The sequence below is a fragment of the Molothrus aeneus genome, chromosome 2 (genome assembly GCF_037042795.1).
Source record: "Molothrus aeneus isolate 106 chromosome 2, BPBGC_Maene_1.0, whole genome shotgun sequence".
In the NCBI taxonomy this organism is placed as follows: domain Eukaryota; kingdom Metazoa; phylum Chordata; class Aves; order Passeriformes; family Icteridae; genus Molothrus; species Molothrus aeneus.
In genome coordinates this window covers 53835386-53857952 of record NC_089647.1, presented here as the reverse complement: position 1 = coordinate 53857952, position 22567 = coordinate 53835386, and the positions used below count along the sequence as shown (strand labels likewise).

The following is a 22567-nucleotide window of genomic DNA, read 5'->3' as shown; positions in this document are numbered from 1 at the left end:
TTTTAAATGTAACAAGCTTGTCATAATATACATTTGCTTAAGAAACAATGATTAGTCTTCTGAGGACCATTTTATTAATCACAGTTTAAGTCACCAGGGCATTGATTTCTTTTAAAGATGGAAATACACTTGAAGACATTCTCCACCTTACAAATGTGTTATCTGGTGACAGTGATTTCCTAAGAACACAAATAGCTTTCAAGGTACCTCTGTGAAATATTATCTGCTTTACTTCCCCCCCCCCCCACAGTCAATTCAGTCTGCAAGCATCAAACTTTCTTCATTTTTACGGAAAAGAAAGGAAAAAAGTCCCATTCAAACTGTTTTAAATATTATGGCATTTTTATTAATGGTTTATTAAACCAGGTAAGCTTATATAGAGCAAAAAAATCATTTATGTAAAATCAGGCTGTAAACTTTCTACATCATTGGGTGGTGGCCAAAGAATCCGGCCTCTCTGGGGCAAATAAATGCTCTGTTTTACAAGGAAAGTCCATGGACAGTGTTCAGATAATGTAAAAACAGCAGTTTACATAGTTACCAAGCATTGTAACAGAACTCTACAGGTGGATACTAGATGACAAGGCAGTGCTGGCTTTTAGCTTCAGTTAGGAGAACCTTCAAATGATCCTACCCATGTAATGTCTTTTTTCTTTTCAGACTCCTTTCTTGAAAACAGAACATTGCTTTTTATTTAAACCCCAGACGTTTGCTTGACCAAATTTTCACTTTTTAATAAATAACTTTTTTTCTGTGGTATTCTAAAACAGAACAATACTTTATTAAATATTTAGTCTGCAAGATACACAAACACTAGGTTGTTGCAGTCTATCTCACCACAGTAAAACACATCCCTAGTTTCTTCTGAAATGTCCCACAGTTGGGTTTCAATATTTACATACATGCACCCACATTTAACCACCTAAGCCAGTAAGGGTGGTTTTTATTTGAACACATGCAATGAAAATTTTAAAAAATTAAATAAATAAATGTTTCTATGAATGTAACACTATCACATCCAGGTCAGATGATACAAAATAAAAGCCAACACTGACACATTGGACCTTTAGCATCACCCTCATTCAGTCCAGAGATGCTTTTTCTCAAAATTACAGGCTTTGTCAATTATTCTGAAATTGCAAGTAGGCTTTAATGTGTATGGTTGGCTGGAAATAATGAGCAGGAAGGAAGTAAATTGGAAAAAAATGACACTTTGTTCAATTAAGCCAAAAATGTCTTGTTCCAAGCAGCATGCCATTTCAGCTGCAATCCCTGTTCACCTACTTTGTTATGAACTTGAGCTAATGGAGGAGAGTGGTGTCCCTCTCCCATGCTATCATTCCATGGACTAGTGTCCCCAGAGAGCCAGGGAAGGTTTCTGATCAGATGCTGAGTCAGAAAAACCCCCATCATTTAATGTTTATAGTTTTTTGGGGACTGGATGTGTGCCAGTGTGATGCCACGGGGGTGGGTGGGACAGGGGCTGGTGCCAGCTGCTGCCCCAAGGCTGGGATGTGGCTGTACACCCTCGTTCCGTGCACTGCTACCCTGAAGAAAGTGCTGGCAGGTGAAGCTGGCATCTCAGGCTTACCCAAGGATCTGGAGCCGTGGCTTACGTGGAATCCCTTGTGCCCACACTGGTATGATCAGTGCTGGCCTACAGCACACAGGGTCGGCAGCAAAACTGTGCCCTACAGTGACACTGTTTCACTGTCTGCAGGAACCTCTGGCTGTGTGCTCGTGCCAAGTGCTTCTCAACACAACTTTAACAAAAGTGATTCCTACCCCCCCAGCAAACCTGTGTTTTTGATGAATTGGCATTATGTCTTGGAAAGGTTTTTACCACTTCTGTTTGAATACAAAATACTGACACAGCTGCTAAGAACAGACTTAATGCTGCTGGAGGAAGTCATACTCATCACAGAGGGGGTGGAAGAATGTGCTTGTTAGCAGTAGATAATCCAATGTATTTCTAGGGAGGGTCTGAGGCAAATGTCAAAACCACAATTAAATATTTACCACAACATTTTCTAAAATATTTGCTCATCACCCTCTTCCTAAGTAAATTCTGCTACCTCTGTGCTTCACCTTTCCACTCACACACAGAGGGCTTGGAGGGAAGGGGGTACTACTCACTACTCCTCTTCCTCTTTTTCCTCCTACTGTTCTTCAAAGAACAGAATTGTTTGAGAAATAAGCTTCCAATATAGTAAAGAACAGCTATTTCCACCTTAGACATAAAGATGTGATAACTTAAGGGAATTAAGTTCTTAGAAACCACATTTGAGGATTAGAAAACATCATCAAAGGATGCTGTGGCACAGCAGGGACCTGCAGGAAGGCTGCATGACTACTTACATAATTATATTTGTGTACTGAGCCTGGTCATCCAGCTTTTTTCTTCTCCATTTGTAAAATACTGCAAAAGGCACTTGAAGTCACTACACTCAGTCAAAATCTGAAATTCTCAGGGTTAGTTCACGGTTACCTGTTAGAAAATTCAAGTAAATGCTCCATAAACTCCACATCTTTTGCAATGGGGCAAACCTCACTCTGTGCAGCACTGGGTGGGTTTTGCACCTTAACTCACTTCGGCCAGTTAGGAATGAAGCATCTCCTCTACCTCAGCCACCGATGAGCAGTGGTGGGAGAGAGGCATGGCCAGAGGGCATCTCCTCTCTCCTGAACAGCCCTGAAAGGAAAGTGGAGTGGTCACCTCACAGCTCTGACCACAGGAGAATCTGAAGTGCCCTATTTGGACAAGTTACCTTTATCACCTTTTGGAATATAATGTCAGTTCACTCTTAAAATTTAATTAATTTGAAGTTACCACTTCAAAATCACCTTTTTCTCCATTTTTCTGAAGTTGATCTGTCTGAGGAGAGATAGTAAAACAGGAATAAATAAGCCTCAAGCAAAACTTGAAGAAAACTTGTTTGGGTTTGTAACTAGGTGGTTTTCTTAGTAGGTAAACTTGCAGCATGATAATTCACACCCAGACAAACTTGACGAGTGCTTCCATTGGAGTGCCAGGGACATGGCCTGGTGTAATGGAAAGGGAGATCTTTTGCATTCTGGCTAAACAATGAGACAAGAACTCAAAATTGTAATATCCTGCTAAAGATCCTCATAAATTAACTCCCAAATAAACACCAAGTGAGACATACCCTCCTACAAACCAGAAAGCCTCTCATCCTAAAGAATTTATGGTACTTTACCATATGTCCAGAAAAACAAGTTTGTGTCTTCACTGGATTATAAAAAGAAGCCCATTATGGCATATTAACTGAATTTTGAGACAAAAATACACTATGAAAGTTTTAGCAGCAAAGAGGTCACTGTGCCATAAAATCCAAACACAGACTGTTTAAAAAAAATTAAAATTAGACAGACTAGATAATGACAAGCTTAGTTTGCTTGACTTTGGGTGGGAAAGGGCAGTTACTACATTAGATTTTTGTGTTAAATTCTGGCTGTTGGCAATGAACAGTCACCACACACCTACACTGTAGCCATCCTTACAACAAAGCCTACATGTTAGTGGACTTCTACACACTCCCTAAGCTGATGGACACCAAGACTTTCCTTCCAAACCATTGCACATTCTGACCACGGAGGAGTTCTCCAAAGGAAAAGTATTTCCAGAAGGGAAGAGGATGTGCTCTTCAGCTTGGTAGTAGCCAGACCTCAATTTCGGAATGCTCCCACTCTGCTGGCTTTGCTAATGAAGTTTTTCAGGAGGTCATGGTCCATGTCTGCAAAGCCTTGAGTTTGTGTAACAACAGTCAAATGGTTTATGCAAAATCTGAAGCAAAATTCTTCCAAGTCCTAGGAATAAATTTGAGTAATTTGTATTATGAATGACTGATAAAATTATTAACATTGTTACTTTGTTTCAAATCTGTCATTTAATTAGGAGAAAATACACCAGATTGCTGCCATTCTCAATCCCTTTTCCAATCCTTTTGATGAGATCACAAATGATTGGATGAAGATTTTTCATACAAACTATTCAATAAACCCACTTTGAGAAAACAGGAGTAGCCATCTAAATCAACTCTAGAACTCAACTCCATCACATTTACTAGAATTTACAACACATTCATTAGAAAAGTTACCAACAAGTGAAGCCATCAAATTGCACCAAACAGAACTATTAGAGCATCAATAACTCATTTTCTTGTCCTCCCTGCACTGCATTCAGTAGTGAATGTCCGGTGAAAAACAGCAGATCTGCTAGTCATGCTGGAAATAAAAGCAAAATATGATAAAAAAGGGGATGAGGCTTGCTGGACACAAACTGCATATTAGGATACATGTTAGGCAAACTAGGAATTTAATCCCTCTGTCTAATGGGATTCCCAGATAGCACAAAAGGTTGTGTCTTGTCCTGGTCTCACTGTAAGAGGATGCTCAGCAGATCAGCACAGGATGGGTACAAGCCATCAAGCCAAACAACCAGGATTGCATGCAGCAAATTCTTCCCACTCAAACTCCTCACAACAGTGGCAATCCTTCTCTCCATGCACTGGCTCACTCTCCTTTAGTTGGCTCCTATGCAACAACTTGCTGTGAAGAAAAATTAATTAACTTCTGCAGCCAGAGCTGGAGCCAGCAGCAAGGAAGTCAGAATTAAACCATAAACTATAAAACTCGTCAAGGGTTACAGCAAAAAGAGTAACCCATGCCAATTTGATTCTATGTTAACTACACAAACATTGCAGCCTGGGATTAATAGCAGCAAGATACTGAGCAGACTACCTGTGCATTTCCTTTTGAAAACTTCTCCTTAGATTCCATGTTTCAAGATGTAACTAAAGCATCAACTGAAGCACAAAATATCCTTAAAGAAGAAATATGGTATAGCAAGTATCTTTTATCAACAACTACTGGGAAAGTAAAAAAAGAATGAGAATAGAAGCAGCAAAAAAACAGAGGAAATCAAAAATGTAGACAACCAAAGACAGTGACACCTTAAGTTCCAGCAGACTTCTGAAATGGTACTTTTAGAACCTTAGCTGCTTTACAGTCAATGTGTGAACTTTTACGCTACCTAAAACTATCAGCAGCTAATTTATCTGATGCTGTAACGAATAGGACCATAGATTATAGAGAATCCTGGTCACTCATTTTGCAGTTTCAAGAAATACTGTCTTTTAAAATTCTGTTTTATAGAAGATGATTAGCCTAAACTTTGCTACAGTGTATATGAGTATATATACAGTATATGAGAAATATACTTAAATAACTTGTAGCAGAAACTCTTTGTATTTTCTGAGGATAAGAAAAAATATTTTTGTACCTCTTAAATCCTAACAGATGTATACAGTAGTCAAGTTAGTCTTCATTTAATTTGCAATGTGAATGGCATGCCACACACCACTGTAATCTTTCACTTGCAGTGTTCACATTTAATGACAAAAAATAGAATTCTATCTCTTCAAGCTTCCAAAACATGAGGCTTCTTTCATAATTCTTCTTTTGGCAGTTTTCTACTGAGGTCCTGACACTGCACATGGTTCTCAATGTAGTACACTAGAAGATCCTGGTTTCTTCCATGATTCCTTAGAGGTTATCCCCATGTTTTTGAAATCTTTTTTTAAAGAAATCTTTGCTGCACTTCCACCCCTTTCTGAGCTGTGGATGTAGGGAGGAGGGCAACAACACACTCCTGAGTTTGGCACATGCTGCAGCCAGGGCAAGTGAACCAATTCCTCATCTGACAATTGTACAAAACTGTTACAAAGTGTTTTGAAAGAGCAAAACACTGAATCATAGAAGGAAGAGGAGGATAACATGTATTTAGTTATCCAGCAATCCCTTTTATTGTGCTTCAGGCCTTATGAACTCTGGTACTTTGTTCAGGCTAGTTTTACTACTTCACAACACACCTGAACAGATCTTTACCTCCTTCACCAGATACAGACCAACCAAAAATACTTCTGCTTTGAAGATGTTCAAAAATTTTGGAAAGTTTGTAAGAGGAGAAACTAAAGAATAAAATTTTAATGAAAAATTTGCTGTTAAGAACCAAACCATTGGGTCATGCCTTCCTGTAGAGTTTTCCCTGCTATGCTGGGCTTGTAGCAGCATAGCACACTGAAAGCACAAGTCCTTTTGGACCCAGCCATCCATGCCCTCTGTTTCTGCTACCTGGGTTACAAATGCCTTGTAACTGGCAGCTTGCACTCTTACTATCTACTGATCTCTTCTTATCCTCTCTCTCAATGCACAAAACTCACTGACTTCCAGTCTCCTCTTTGCAACTCCTACACAAATCCATCCCTGTAGTTTGCTGTCTCCATACAGCACTGACTACTGCAACGTTTTAAATTCAGTGTTTGTTTCAGTCTCTTCTACTTGCCTCCCATACCTGAAAGGTATTTATAACAATGTCCCCTACATCTGAAATACATAAGCAGACTTTTTGAATAATAAAACCCACCACACAGTTATTTCCACAATCATCACAGCACTAGGAAGATGAGAAAAGGAAAATCTCTTTGAAAGTATTTCTTTACCAAAAAAGCATGCATAACAGGTTGAGTGCTAGTGACTCATTCCAGAACCAAGGGCAGAGCAGATGACAGGATACGGGGGGAGTATTAACAATAGGTAATTTATTGTATGTCAGCATAATTCATTGTAAACAGTACTGCTAAAGTGGATTTTTTTTTCAAAAGCACAAGTGTAAATATGCAGGGACTTTACAGCTGACTCCTTCCACTGCCTGTAAAAGTCAGCACCAGAATAATTGTACCAGATACTGGCAGACAAAATGATCAGGTGGAGAACTCTGGATTTTGCCCTTTCACTTCCTAAGGCAGAGATGTAAATGGCAGTGAGAAATTTGTATGCCAAGCCCTGCAATGCCACATGACAAGGAAGGAAGCAGATTAAGAACCTTGACTCACAGGGGCAAGCCAAAAGGGCAGGAAAAAACCACTAAAATGGGAGTTTTAAAATTTTTATTTAACAGCTTAAAAAGGGGAAAAAAAAACATTTGTTAAGCCAGAAAGGGAAATTACAGTAATCATGCCTCATCAGTTAAAGACAGTCATGTTTACATTAGGCAGCTTCATTTCTCAGAAAACATCTGCTTACCTGAGGAGAAGTTCTTACCTGAGCTTCGTACTTGACAGCAGCAGAGAGGAGAGCGATGGCATTCTCTTCACAAATGCCTTGTTTGATTGTTTGCTGGCAAAGCTTTTTCAGTCTGTTTTCTCTATACAGTGTTGCCAAATCTAGCAGCCCTGTGAAAATTTATACAGCTTTAACTATTCTGGTGCAAAATCTACTAGTGGCTTTTCAAATTAATCAATCATCCTTTTGTTTTAGGCTGAATTAATCAAAGACTTGCTCTGGTTTTTTTCTCTAGATGATGTGTGCATTTTTAAGGTCCTCTACAGACCTATCAAAAAAGGAACCATTTTATTACTATGGAAGTGTTCTGTTCTCTTGTTCTCATTCTGGACATCAATTACTGGCATACATCCTCTTAAGTTCATGCAGGGAAGAGCTGCCTTTTCAGTCAGGATCAAAAATTGCTACAGCTACTCAAACAAGTAAACTTTCAGGATAGAATAAGTGCCTTTCTAAATAAAAGAAAGTTCTTAATAAGAGCAACAATGAGTTCTTTCTGAAAACTTTTCACCTTTGATCTCATTGCATGCCCACCACTCATTCTCCTTGGGCATGTTTCCTGCTACTGCATCCTTTCTTCCTGACACCTGCCAAATTCAAGATTAAAGTGCTGAAACTAAAACCAACAAGCCCTGCTTTCCTTACTCTGTAATGACAACATAGATTGAACTTTTCAAAAACAAATCATCTGAAGTAATTTACATTTATGGCAAATACCTATTGCATCTTCAGGAGGGAGCCTAATGTTGTCTGTATACAGATATTCCAGGAAGGCTCGGTAAACAGGGTAAGAAAATTCACTCATTTCTATAATTTCATCATCATTATTGAGTACGGAGCGGAAATGTTCACACCTACAAAACATGAACAAAAATTGTACATGGCAAAGAGTTACGCTTGAAAGATGAGCTGCAGCAAGAAGTTGGTGAAAAAAAAAAGTCAGTCCTACAGACTAAATACAAAAGCAGAACCTCTAGCTACATTATTTCTTGCTTTGAACATGTTCATTTCTTTAAGTCTTACAAGCCTGATATATATAATTCAGAATTTTATTTCTGTTGTTAATATTTTATGGCAGAATCCATTTTCACTTACAATATCTACAAGGATTATCCATCTGGTTTTGGTGCCATTTTTAAAAATACATTATACATTAACAACCAATTTTATTACCTGTCTTGTGGCACATAAAGTTTACAATTAACTTAGACATTTCTGAGATTTGACCTGATTTCTCTAGCATTTCCCAAAGAAGAGGGAAATGATTTATGATTTTAGATATCATTTACTCCAGTGTCAGAGTCCATACACAATCTAGCATTAATCATGACATTCAAGGATTAAATTACTGAAAGTGAAGACACTCTCACTCAGATCTTTCATCATCTTTTCCTTATAAGTCTGAATACTTTTGTGACAGATACAAACAAGGACAAAGCACTGCCTTTGGTAGCTGTAATCTGCAACAATGCACTGTAACTTATTGTTCCCTAAAAAGCCTCCTAACATGCACATTGTTTTCAAGTTTTTTATTGATAAAAATGAACATCTCCACTTCTGATAACTTCTCCTACAACAACCACAATTTAATCATACTTCTTTGTACTACACTAATGTGTAACTTTGTAATACACTAATTTGTAGCTCTCCCACATCTGAGCTCTCTTCTTTTACTCAAACTTTCCTGTAAAAAGTAAGATGGTTTCCTTTTAATGTCTCTGAGACAAAACTACAACTTAAAGACAGTATCATTTAAATCCAAATGAAAAAATATTTAACTAATGACTTTTTAAAATTCTTATTATTTTGGGGATTTTAATAAAATAATGGAACCTCTTGTCTAATTCATAAAGAAATAAAGTCATTATCTAGGCTCTGCCACATCTTCTACCACATTCTGGCATTGGGAGAGGCAGACAAAACCTCATTGTTTTGCTTCCCAGAGCCCCATGTTAAGTAGTGGTGACCATGCTATCTATCTAGCATGGATCAGACCTTGGGAATGGTCTGTGCTCCAACAGTACCACACAAAAGTCAGAGAGAAGGTGGTACACATTGATCCCTGAAAAATTAAGCCAATGACAATAAAAATTGGTTAGCACACATCCTCCAGTTTGCAATTATCTTGGAGTGACTGATCCCTTGGAGTGTCTCTCTCGCTGTCACTATCCCTGAGCAGACCCAGCTGCACCCAGTGCAGCTCTGGCTGGCTGAATGCAGGGCTGGTAAATCCCACTCCTGCACTGGGATGTGCCTGCTCCTGCAGGCAGCGCTGGCCTTGGGCTGCTCTCACTGACATTCCTCCACCACTGCCAGCCAGTAACCACCAACAATGGGACCCAGCTCAAGAACAGGAGTGGAACAAGATGGAAAGAAGTCCTCATAAGCAGTGAAGAAATGACTAAACAATAAAAAGGAGCTTTTAGCAGCACAGCTTCCATGACAATGCTTCAGGCCAAATGTTGCAAAACACCTTTTTAAATACTTTGATCCAGTTGCACTATGAGAGTAAAGAAAATAATTTTACAGACTGTGCCTGTGCTTTATTATTCCCTCACAGTATTTTGGTAACACCATATATGTAAAACCATTTTAGAATTGGACGTTTCCTTCACAGAAGGCCATATAATCTGAGAAAAATAAAGCAAGAAAAAGGAAATATGGGAAAGCTACATATAGGCTGATTATCAGGAAAACAAACATCAGGAACTGTTGTCATCTTATTGCAGGGGTTCCATACTGTTGTCTCCTGATTGCAAAAGTTTATTGTGGGCAGCTCCCCAGAGCACTGACTCTTTCTTCTTCACAAAGCAGCCAGCTGACTCCAGCTCCCTTCTCAACCAGCCAACCACTCTTTTATAGCCCTCTTGTCATTGGTTACAGCTGTGGCCTATTACTAATCTTTGGTAATTGGCCCAGCTGCAACTCCTTGGGGGTAAGATTACTTTCTACACTATCTTTATTTTCTTATATTCTATCCACCTACAATTCCCCATTTTTCTTTTAATTATGGAATTGCAGCATTTCTAGAAGGATGTGTTCAAATAAATTAACATTATGACACATACATATATTTCATTTAGAACTAATAGTTATACAAATGTTCAGACAACATATTACACTATGAATATAAATATATTTCTAAGTGTTAGTTCAGTTTTGCAGCTTCTCAGTTTACAAAGTACTTATCTTCAAAATCTTCTATACTCATGCTTAACAAACATTAATAGCTGCAATTGATATACTCCACTAATCAGTAAACACATTGTACTAAATAATAGAACTATTCTTTTTCCAGTTCTTACAGTTGCTTTAATAAATTCTCCCCTTCTTCTTTCAGTTTTGTTGCTTTTCCTCATGCAGTTCTCTACCCAGATCACCACAGGATCACGTTGCTTAATGTTTAAGTATTCTTTCCTGAATTGCCACGGGATCTCATTGGTTGATCTACCCAGATCACCACAGGATCACGTTGCTTAATGTTTAAGTATTCTTTCCTGAATTGCCATGGGATCTCATTGGGTTCAGTCCCTTTTCCTGAATCCATGGGGTCATACAGTTTAGTATTTAAGTCCTTTTCCTGAATCATGTCAGGGTCACCAATCGTTATAATCTTATTGCAGGGGCTCCATACTGTTGTCTCCTTATCACAAAAGCTCCATACCTTCTTGGTGTTTCTCATGGGCAGCTCCTCAGAGCACTGACTCTTTCTTCTTCACAAAGCAGCCAACTGACTCCAGCTCCCTTCTCAACCAGCCACCCCACTCTTTTATAGCCCTCTTCTTCTCACTGGTTACAGCTGTGGCCTGTTAAAGTCAGGCCTGTTCCTAATCTTTGATAATTAGATTATCAAAGATAATCTAGCTGCAACGCCTTAGGGGTAAGGCTACTTTCTACACTATCTTTATTTTCTTATATTCTGTCCCCACACATACAAGGAACATTTTGGGCATACACAAGATTTGGTGTGGTATCTGATGGAGAACACGTGGCATTCCAAATGAAGAGGGTGGACTACAGGCATGAATGTAATGAATAAGCAATGAAAACATAAAGGGAAGATGAAAGTAATACAGGTAATCAAAGTAGTAAGATGATAGAAAAAAAACCCAAACAACAAAACAAGGACAGGCAAGAATTAACAGGTAATTTTAATTTCACACGGTAATATACAAGAAATCACTAAGAGGACTCAGGAGCAAAAGTAGGAAGATGAAAGTGGTGATAAGCTGAGTGAGATGGCCAAACATCTTGAGAAAAAAAATAGCAAAGAGAGAAAAATATTATAACTATGAGGAGGATGAAGCAGAAGCAGTTAGCAAGGCAGAAGAGACCTAAAGCAGTGTCTCTAGGATATCACAGGAGAAAGCACATTAGCAGTAACAAATTAATCTCTCTGCATGTTAATAACAATGAGATCATTCTGTAGATCTGCTTACGTAAAATCTCACCATAAAGTGGTCATAGCTTGCAAAAAGTTGTAAAAACAGAAAAAAAAAGCCAGCTTAAAAGTCAAACTCACTGGTTAGAATGTTTAAAACACATAGAACAAGAAATCTGTCATAAAAGGAGGAAAAGGTCATCTGGATTGCACCTACAGATGTTGCTGAAGCAACTGAAGGGTCCTGTGGTAGGAAAGAGTGCCAAGAATAAACACAACCCCCTCAAATCATTCTGGTGGAAGAAGCCAAGCATTTAAAGGAGGAAAGAACTGATTCTAACTACTGACAAGACAGCAGAAGGAAGTGAGCATTTTCCTCAGCAGCAAAAGGTTATTGGAAATCAAGGTCAAGGCCATTTAGGAGCACAAAGGAGGATAAATGTCAGATGGAGGGAAGTGTAGGCAGGTAGTAGAGCAAAATGTTTGATAATTACAAAGAGAGTAACAGTGAAGAATAGCAGATGAGTCCCTGACTCAGGGAAAAGGGAATTTATAAGAGTAAGTCAAGAATTTTTAAGAATTTTTCTGCAGTGATGACTCAGCACAGTGGACTACACTACACAGTTTAGTTTATACAATTTATACTGTTTGTTTCTTACCTAATTTTAAGAAGAACTTTATGAACATGAATGTATTTTCCATCCACTAGGAACTTCAGGTCTGCAGTTTCAGGGTTGTCAAATTCCTTCTTTAGTGACTGGGCAACTGTTAGATGGTCATCAGGCTCTAGAATAAATAGGGGACTTATATAAAGTAGTAAACAATACAAATATCTCCCACTACAACATTCTGGGTATCTGTCAGCAATTAAGACTCTTAATAAATACATCTTAAAGCTAGTAAACCCCCCCAGCAGCCTATGTGTTCTGTCTGGGCCAGAAAAGCAAAGAAAGGACAGCTTTCTTCAGTCCTTTCTAGTTTCCTGCTCCAAGCAAATATCTCCATTTAAAAAGCTGTGAATTCCACTCCTCTAACTCATCTATATAAGGCCAGAAAAAAAAAAGTTAAGTCTCAGAAGTTTACTTCTCCAAATGATGGAAAATGCTATCAACCATTAGTCAGTAAATTATATCAAATTGAAACTGTTAGTTATTATAAGAGCCTCAAAAGATCAAAAAAAAAAAAACCATAATAAAATTATGAAATGCTTCCATAAGGAGGCATTATATTACAGCAAAAATGAATCTATTACAGAAACAACATATTGGTTGCCAGTGAAACTGCCCAGTGCAATATCCCTAAAAGTAAATACCAACACTTACAAGTTTATTCTAAAAGAACTGCTTTCTCTAGACTTAATGGTGTTAGAAGGACAGTGTGTCAAGGTCTGCATACTTGGTGCATATGTTGGTGTCGTATGTTTGCATATCCAACAGTGCACATGATATTTGCATTATAAAGTTACCAAACAGCTTTGAAAAGTCCTCCATTATTTGCATACAAAATTTTTACCACTGAACTGATCCAAATCTCCATCACACAGCCTCAGAGAACCATCTTCTTTAATATTGCTAAAAATATCAACAACCCACTCTACCACCAACTCTTATTCTTAACTGTGACAACATTTTGCCTTCTTACCATATAAATACATGTTATGGGTTTAGACAGATCTTGTGGGTCAGTAATTAGCTGCTCTCTACAGAAAATTACATAAATGCTAGGTCCTGTAACCTATCAAGCTAGAAATTAGAATAGTATTCTGCTGGAAATGGAAAGACCTCCACAAGCTCTAAAAAAGCTTAACACACACACACACACACACACACACACACACACACACACACACACACACACACACACACGCACACCTTGATACTGTTACACTTTGTTTAGCACAGTCATTTTGCACTTCATTTAGAGAATATCAGGTATGCACAATCTGAGTAGGTACAGGTAAAATGGATGGGGGAAAGAAACACAATATAGTGATGATAAAAAAGAGAAATATTTCTGAAACAATGATACAATAAAGTACTTTGTTAATTCTTATTTCGTACAATGTGTGGTTTATTTATTCAGACTTCTGCTTCAAAGTTAACTGGCAATCCAGGTGTCTACCAAGACACATCTCCAGTTGACTTCTTACAGCCATCAGAGGAAAACTGAATATAGTGGGGTTCAGCTTTGAAACTCTTAGAGAGAAACCAGCTGCTTTTATTTGTTACAGCAGTGAAAGGGGAGCCTGAGGAAGGAAATGAAGAGGCACTTCCCACTGACAAGGCACAAAGCCAAGAAAACTCCTCAGCAGCCAGTGCTAAGAATTGTATTAGAAATGTTAAAACTGCCACAAACATGGAGAGAATGGGAATGCCTGGGTATGGAAGCACCCCAATAAAAGGGACAGAGCAGGGCTGTAAGCATGGCAGATGTCCATGGCATACAGGTCAGCAGATGTAAGATGCCAGGACACAGCTGCCTGAGGATTCTCACCACACATACATCAGATGACAAACAGCAGTGAGTCAGTCCTGAGAGCTTGCCAGGGTGGGACAGGATGAAGAGGCCAGTCACCCTCAGCTCCTGGAGTGTGCAAAAAGGCACAACTGACACCAGCACAGTCACCTAACTAAAAACAAGCCAGAAGACATGACAAGGGCCTGATATCCAGCATCCTTTTTCCTGTGTCATCACAAGGAACCCTGTTCAGACCTCCTGAATAGTGCCAGGATGCTGGAGAGATTACTTGGCGCATATGAAAAAGTGGCTTTGAAAGTGCATCTGAAACTTGTTTTATTTAAAAATAAAGTAACCTTTCCTCCTGTAAGGCTTTACCTTATGCTTTGGTACAACATTGCTGCAGTGTTGCAGCTCTATTTCCAAAGGGACCCAGAAGTCAGGGTCAAAAAATGCCAAACTCCCCAAAAACCCACACAATAAACAAATATACAAACCCCCCAAGAACAACAACAAACAAAACCCCAAAACCCACAACAGGCCAAAACAAACACACAAAAAAACCACCACAACAAATAAAAAACCAAAACCCCAAGAAACCAAACAAAAAATCCAACAACACCACAGCAACTTCATTAGAAATCATTATGGGATTAAATTGTAGCTAAAGAATGAGCTCTCTGGTAGCCAATGCTGTATACTGAACTCTTTCTACTCAAGGCCATCAAGACAGATCTTTATGCTAATCAAACACCTGAGATCCAGCAACTTGTCTCTTCAGAAGACCAGGTCACAATCACTTGTGATGAGACTGAGTGCTTGTGGCCAATTCAGAACATGGGAATTTGGATCCCTCAATTCTTAGTAGTCTACTTAAGGGCATCAAAGAAAGCTTCAGAGTTCCTCAACTCAAATCTCCAAATTCAAATTCAGATTTTTCCACCCAGAGCCACTGGACAGTCACACACAGAGGTGACACAAAAAACCCCTCCCCACAGATGAGGCACTTCCCCATAGAAATGAGCTCTCAGGATCTCTAGCTGGTCAGAGTAACCCCAAGATACGTTAGAAATTCTCTTTTCCCAGCCCGGGGGTCGAAGAAGGAGTCAGAGCTCTTCAGATCTCGGTCTCAAGGTTGTTTATTGTATCTTATCTATAAAATTCTTTCTCCTGACCTGTCGAGGTCCATCCAGCAAGACAGTCCAGGCACTCTGCCTGCCCCCAGGGCAGTGTTATCTTTTATACTAAAAACTACGTGTACAATATTTACAATTACTGTCCAATACCCATCACCTATGTTAGACAGTGAGCTTCTACCCTAAACCAATCTAAAAGTGCCAACATCACAGCAGAAGATGGAGGCTACAAAGAAGAAGGAGAAAGGCTGGACACGCCCAGATTCCTCCTCTTGTCCCCTGAACCCCCATTCTAAAACCCCAAAAATCTATTTTTCACCCCGTGATAAATTCACTATCTTTCTACTTAAACTGCTGTGGCTTGCAGATCTTCATATAAGGTTGGTAATTTTTTTTCCCAAGGGCTAAATTAAAGGCAAAGGGGTCTTGGGCTCTGTGCCAAGGTCTCTGAGCCCTCCAGGGCAGGGGCTTGAGTCCTTCAGGGCAGCCAGAGGAATTTCCTGGGTTCCAACAATGAGCCACATCAATAAAACAGACAATTGTCTAGCCCTGCCATCAGGCTTTACCAATTTTTTACCATTCCACATTACCACTTACACATACATAACATGTCATTATGACTATGCTTCCTGGTGTAAGTTTTTGTGAGAAACTATGTTTAGGCTTCAAATACACGCAACTGTTGTATGAGCTACCGGTTCTATTTGGAAGGTGTCAGAATAAAGAACGTTTTGGCTCACCTACGGAGAGCAGGCGCCACATGACGGCGGGGGTGGCAAAGCAGGCGAACACATCGTCGGTGCAGGCGAAGTGGGTGAGGTGCGGGAAGGTGACGGACTGGCCCCGGCACTGCCCCCACATGTACACCTGGCCGCTCTGCGTCTTGGCCGCCGACGTGTGCGCCGAGTGGCAGGCGGCGATCTCCACCACCCTGAATTTGCAAGCAAACAAAAGGAGAAAAGCGAGTCACTCCCATTAAGAACAAAATGCAGTAAATGAGCTCACTGCCTCCTGTCTTTCTCTAGTGCAAGACATGCTTTTAAGCGTGCATGTAAGCAAGAATGCTTTCTGGTCACACACAGCAAAATTAAAAGGGCTGGCAGTGTTTCTGCAAACAGTGGGTGCTCCAAGTTTCTCTTGGGAAAGCATCTTGGGAGAGAGCAGCCAGAGTGGCAGCAGAGCCCTGTATCTGCTGCAGCACATACTCTGCTGACCCATCAGCTCTCTCAAGCAAAGCTATGATGAGTTTCAAGTCTCTGAATGTCCTTGGTGGTGCTGGGCAGTGGGGGGGGTAGCTGTATTAAGCTGTAGAGAACAAATACTTGGAGAAGTTGAAGGAGGAAATAAGGATGCATTAAAAAAGAATTAAAATTGTATTTTGGCTTATAATTGAAAGACAATGGAAGTCTTTTTTCTGTTTGCTTATTGGCAACAATTATAAGCCAACAAGTTAAATATACTTCTTCTTACTCATGTAATTATTATAACTTATGTTTAAAGGACTTCCATTCTGAAAACTAAAATTTAGAACCAAACAGCACTTAAAGCTGTTTCTAAGTGTCCTTTAGCTAGGCTATGTCTCTAATCCCAAGACTGATTTAGGACTTCAAAACTCCCACTGTGTAAAGCATTACACAATCCACTGTTTTGCAGTCTGAACTACTGCTTGTTTACTTGTGTTCTCAGCTGCCTCAGGATAATGGCAGGGAAACAACTTGTTTAAAGCTGTATGCACAAATCTTGCAGGCTTTAGTGAGGCAGTATTTTCACTGACACCAAGAATTCATATTCTGACCGACAAAAGCCAAAGGTAGCATGCAACATTAAAACTTGTATTAAATTCTTACTGTAACATTTTAAAAGTGTCTGGGAAAAAAAAAATCAGTAACATTTGAAACAAGTACACACACAGAAATAGCAATGCTCATGATCAGGCCATGTCTCATCACCAGAGCAGAGATGCCACTTCCTCACAATGATGTACTCAGACACGGGGTTAAGAGGGACATCTCACTTTCCTTCTTACTCACAACAGGAGCCCAAAATTAAGATTTCTGATCATATACATATTTGGCTTTACAACAGAAACAACTGCCCCACTGTCCCTCAAGGACCTAGAGGAAAATATTTAACTTGCAAAAATTGAAGCTTTATTTTTAGGCCACAATACCAAGAAAGAACTCCTCCCTTTCTCTCTCTCCTGGATTATGAGCCAGATTTAATAGCAGAAATAACACAAATTGCAGATGTCCACCCTTCACTTTTTCTGAGTACACTTCTTGTCAAAAGTAGCATATTAAAATACAATTTATATTCACAGACAATAAAGCCTTTATTGTTGATTTCAAGCAATGAAACTACACCACTGAAGGGAAACTGCAATTAAGGCCTTTAAAGTATAGTGTGAGCTGAAGCAGAAAATAGCATATTCAGGCTCAGACTGTTCAGTTTCTCTTTCACAGGGATGGTTATGGGACAGATTCAAGCAGTTTTAGTGAAAATTCTCTTCACATTTAGCAGATTAACCATTGCAAAAAATTTTAGCCTCCTTCTCCCAAAAAAAAAAAAAAGATTAAAAATACCATAATTTTATGTAGTTCTTCTGTGAGTATGTCAACCAATGTCTGATTGCAAGACTGTAAGGATTACCTGTCCTTATCCACAATAACTGTTGTAGGGTAAGACTGGTTACTTTTATTCCCAGTACCTAACTGGCCATATGAATTGGCTCCCCAGGCATATATCTGACCTTCATCTGTTAGCACTAATGTATGTGCATAGCCACAGGCAACCTGTAAGGAATAATAAAAAGAAGAAAACCTCATTTTTATGCAATAGTAAGTTAATACAGATAGATACATCTTATGCTATTGGTTAATGCCATTGATTCTAGGCTAGTGTAAAAATTAAAAATACAGATAAGTTTATTAAAAATGGAAGGAAAGTAGATGAAGTGACTCTGGGGAAAAAATTTACCAATGAGAAACCCTGACAGTAAGAGCAGAGCAAAAAGAATAGTTGAAAACTGAGAAAGAAGGAAAGCTATATGACAAATTTGAACAATACGCAGAAGAGTGAAGATTGTCTTGCATTGACTTTGCTCCATGAAAAACTGCTCCAATATGAATAGCTTCACCACTGGAAAAACAGCTAAGGTCTCCATGTCTGATCCTCTCATCCCTGACAGCCACACAAAACTGCCCCCTCCCTGTGCCAGAGGATCAGAGGACCCTCTGCTGAGAAAAGTCGCCATGCCTGGAAGTGTTCAAGGCCAGGTTTATTGGGGCTCTGAGGAACTCAGTCTAGTGGAAGGTGTCCCTGCCCATGGCAGGGGATGGAACTGGATGGTTTTTAGGGTCCCTTATAGACCATTCTGTAATTCTCTAAACTTACATCACTGGAAGAAAACTCTCACGGTACAGTCTGAGAACCACACAAGACAAGCAAAAAGAACAATCAACCAGGAAAGAGAGAGAAGAGACAAAACTATCCATTTTGATGGCAGCCCACGACTGTATCAACTCATAACTTCATGGAATCTCCCTTGGTCCTGCTGAGCTGCCTCCTCACATCAGATTGTCCAAAAAATCCACTTCATATATGCAGCACATGCCCCACATACAGATAGACAGTGGCAACATTACCAGGAGCAGTCCTGCTCTGCAGGAGTTTGTGTAACTTAGTAGACAGCTACCAAAAACCAATTTACATTGTTCATAACCAGCTCACCTGTCTTTATATGATCTGCAAAGACACACCATAAACACATATACTCCACTGACATCCATGAAGCATGTGATGTACTTTAAGTGAAATAAACCATCAAGTTATTTACTGAGTGGAGATCTACAACATGGTATTAATCGGTATCAAGTAAAGGAAGTGGATGCAAACAGAATCTAATCCAAACTTGCTGGAGCATTCACTCTCTAAACAGAAGAATAAGTACAGGGGAACATAATACTCACTTTATTATGTTACTATCCAACAGTAGTTGCTACCAGCAAAGCTACTGTCTACATCCTAGGCACTGAATATAAAATGATGTCATTAAATAAGTTTCTTTTAAAATACTTAAAAAATTCATAGCTTTCCTGAGTAAACACAATAAATAGGATCCAAAGTTCAAAATGCTCTTGCAAATTTTCACTAGTTACAAAACCAATGTTTTCTAACAGTTTGTATCATTTTCCTGTCAGTATCCTCTATTTTGCATGGATCAATTAAAAACTTCCAGAATCGGTCCTGCAGTAACTTTAAATATTTATTGTATAAAAGAATTTATCAGTTTGCTAGTTACACTGGTGGCAGCCCCACTACTTGGTAAAGTGCAATAATCTCCAAAGGTCAAGACTAACTGTGGAATCATACCAAATGTTAGCCAAATGCAGTGGGAGGCAATTTATCAGATTTCAAACACCAGTTAGTCACTGTGGCTGGAGTGCATTCTGATATGAAATTCAGTCCACAAGACAGACAAAATGCTAAACTGCAGCATTTTTCCAGAAAAAAAAGGCAGAGGTTAATGAAGAATGGAATATCCTAGAAAGACTCTGTTACTTACTAAAATAACAGCAATATTTTTAATTAACTTTCACAGCAAAAAAGAAGAAAACAAAACAAACATTTTTAACAGTCTAGTCATCTAAGTAAAATCCTGACCTCACTTAAGTCAATGGCAGAATTTCCACCGAACTCCACAGGGTTACAGTTTCTCCTCTGTTGGGAGAGGTCCACTTTAGGACATGTGTTTTATTCTGATGTCACTTTTTAAACAAAGGACTATCTCCTTCAAAGGCAGCATATGCTGTCTATGGGGCTCTTGCAGAGGCTCCTGGAGGGTTTGAAGTGAAGCAGCACAGACCTACCCGCTGCACACGAATGCCCTGCAGGGCTGCGATCCGGCACGGCGTGGGCTGGTTGCCGCTGCTGCCCAGCCCCAGCTGGCCATTCCCATTGTACCCCCAGACATAGACCTTGAAACAGAGACAGGGACTGTTAGCTGCTTGCTACTATTCACTTCTTTTTGTTGTTTTAGGTAAACACAAACATATTCACACACATACCTTCCTATATAAACACATATATATACACACGTTTTTCTTTAAAATGCCGGTTACGTACTCATCTAGAATTCTTAACTTCCACATTCATGCTCTTTAGGAGTTAGATTATGTAGGACTACAATATTTTAATAGGAAGAACAGAAAATCAGTGACTCATACAGCTGCCTGCCAGCACAGAGTAAATCCTGCACAATACTTCCCTTCTTCAAAGAGCTGATTTCTCATTCCAAAATCTTCTAACAGAAAACACACTAGAACAATTATAAAATGGAAGCTGTGCACAGTTTGAGTAGGCAGCTTCATGAAAAACATAAGAAAAAGGGAAAACACTGAGCTCGATAATTTCAGTGACATTATGTTTTACTGCAGTCCATACCTACTTAGTTCTAAACTCAAGTGTTTGGAGAAATAGAGCTAGCAAGATGTATACTGCCCAACATCATCAGCTCATATGAACAAAATCTAGAACTCTACAACCTACTTGTATCTTTGCAAAGAGGATAAAAAAGTATGAGAGAGATTCAAGAGGTACTTCAGTACAAAAAAATATATGCAATGTACTTTTGTTCTCTTAAGATATGTGAATATGAGCACTGAAAATTAAAATATCATTCAGTGATTATTCTCACATTCACTGACTACTCTCCCATACAATACTTTAGATTCTAGTATAGACAATAATTTATTTGTCTATGAATGCTAAAGACAGCAGTTGGTATAATAACAAAGGTTGTTATGAGCAGTATAAGCAGCTAGACTCAAGGGCGTTTGCAAAGGTAAACTTCCTTTCTGAGTAATAGCTCATTACTACTGAGTTTGAAATTATCTACATGCCAAGTAATTACATGAAGTAAAACTCAGTCCAAATATTCACTTGAAATTTCTTACCTCTCCGTTTTCCACCACAGCCATAGAGCACATCTGCCCACAAGCTATATTAACAACTATTTTATTTTGTAGGCAGCTGGTAACTCTTCGAGGAATTGGCTGATTTGCTGTTGAACCAGATCCAACCTGGCCCGAGTTATTATAACCCCATGTGTATACCTGTTGCAAAAGAATTGTCATCAAAGATGGCTTTATAATATACAGTTCAAAGTATACATTCAAGAGAGGAAAAAGCCGTAAGAATAAAAAAATTTCTTTTTTTATGTGAAAATGGATGTAGTGTTTTCAGACCAAGGAAGACACACAGGTTTACAAGTGAACTGTTTCTAACAAAAATATGCCAATCTAAGCATTTATATATTCCATTCTTTTCTGTTCCTCCATTCGAAGGTAAGAGGAAACATGATGGCTGCAGTTAATGCTGAAAGAATCCATTGCTACTTTTCCAGAATCCAAACTAGAATATGTAAGTGGCACAAATGCCACCTCAAGGTAAATTCCAGGAAACTTTTTACTTTGGCAGGTAAAATTCCTTACAGTGAATGTGATTTACATTAACATCAGCTGTAATGCCACTAAGCATTTAAAGTAGAGTATAGCATAGGAAGGAACTGGCTGCGTAATTTGTTATTACAAGAAGTGGCAAAAAATCAACGTTCTGCACACACTTCAAAACAGCTATACCCTCACAAGTTTCAATTTTTTGAAACATTTGTGTTACATCAGCACTGCGAGGATTGGAGGAAGCAAGGTCTAATGCTAGAGGTGCAAAGTGTTTCCTCTTTCTCACGTATGTGGGTTTCATTAAGAGAAAACAAACACTGGTTCCCACTCTACTCACCTCTCCATCAGAGGTTAACACCATGGAGTGGTGAGAGCCACAGGCAACCTCAATGACTTTCTTGTTCACCAAGTTAGTAGAGACTTGACAGGGAATGAAGCCATGATTTGTTGTACCATTGCCCAGCTGACTGTAAGCATTATGACCCCATGTATACACTTCTCCTTCTACAAGAAAAATGTAAAGAGCTGCTTGAAAAATCTCTACTTTTCCAATGAGTACACAACATAAAATTACAAACTAAAAAGTCAAATTCAGTAACAATATGCATACTTAAGTGCATAAATACATATATGACCTATGGGACTGTTCAGCCCATGGATGTACCAATGCTACCAGGCTCACACAGTGTTGGCCACAAATCCAAATAGATAGTATCAGCATAATCATAGCAAAAGAAAATATACTGCTGCAAGAAAAGGGATGGTATAACACAGAAGAGAAAAGGATGAAATTACAGTCAGAGTCCCCATTTCAATTTCTATGTTACTGACAACTAATCAGAATTTCTTGTCCATGCCCTGGCACTGTTTCCCATTTTGGAAAATTCAAAAAATAACTTTCATTCCCTTACAATACGCATATTGCCTAAGGAGGATTCCTCAGAACTACAAAGGCAAAATATGATACACTAAACCAATACCTCACTACGATA

The 22567-nt window shown here is 39.0% G+C and overlaps 1 protein-coding gene across 6 annotated transcripts in view; it reads right to left on the bottom strand.

Moving 5' to 3' along the window:
• Nucleotides 1-22567, bottom strand: part of LOC136553450 (RCC1 and BTB domain-containing protein 2) — a 35586-nt gene that overhangs the window by 1274 nt on the left and 11745 nt on the right. For 2 of the 6 annotated variants that reach the window (XM_066544993.1, XM_066544994.1), the window contains exons 5-13: nucleotides 21913-22079; nucleotides 21072-21230; nucleotides 19986-20093; nucleotides 17767-17909; nucleotides 15858-16048; nucleotides 12184-12310; nucleotides 7861-7997; nucleotides 7123-7253; nucleotides 322-3828 (exon numbers count right to left, since the gene is read on the bottom strand). In XM_066544993.1, the coding sequence (XP_066401090.1) occupies nucleotides 3688-3828; nucleotides 7123-7253; nucleotides 7861-7997; nucleotides 12184-12310; nucleotides 15858-16048; nucleotides 17767-17909; nucleotides 19986-20093; nucleotides 21072-21230; nucleotides 21913-22079 (1304 nt within the window). In that variant the 3' untranslated portion in view covers nucleotides 322-3687. Of the gene's footprint in view, nucleotides 1-321; nucleotides 3829-7122; nucleotides 7254-7860; nucleotides 7998-12183; nucleotides 12311-15857; nucleotides 16049-17766; nucleotides 17910-19985; nucleotides 20094-21071; nucleotides 21231-21912; nucleotides 22080-22567 lie in introns of those variants that run through there. The other 4 variants (XR_010783155.1, XR_010783156.1, XM_066544995.1 and 1 more) reach the window with 4 other exon arrangements.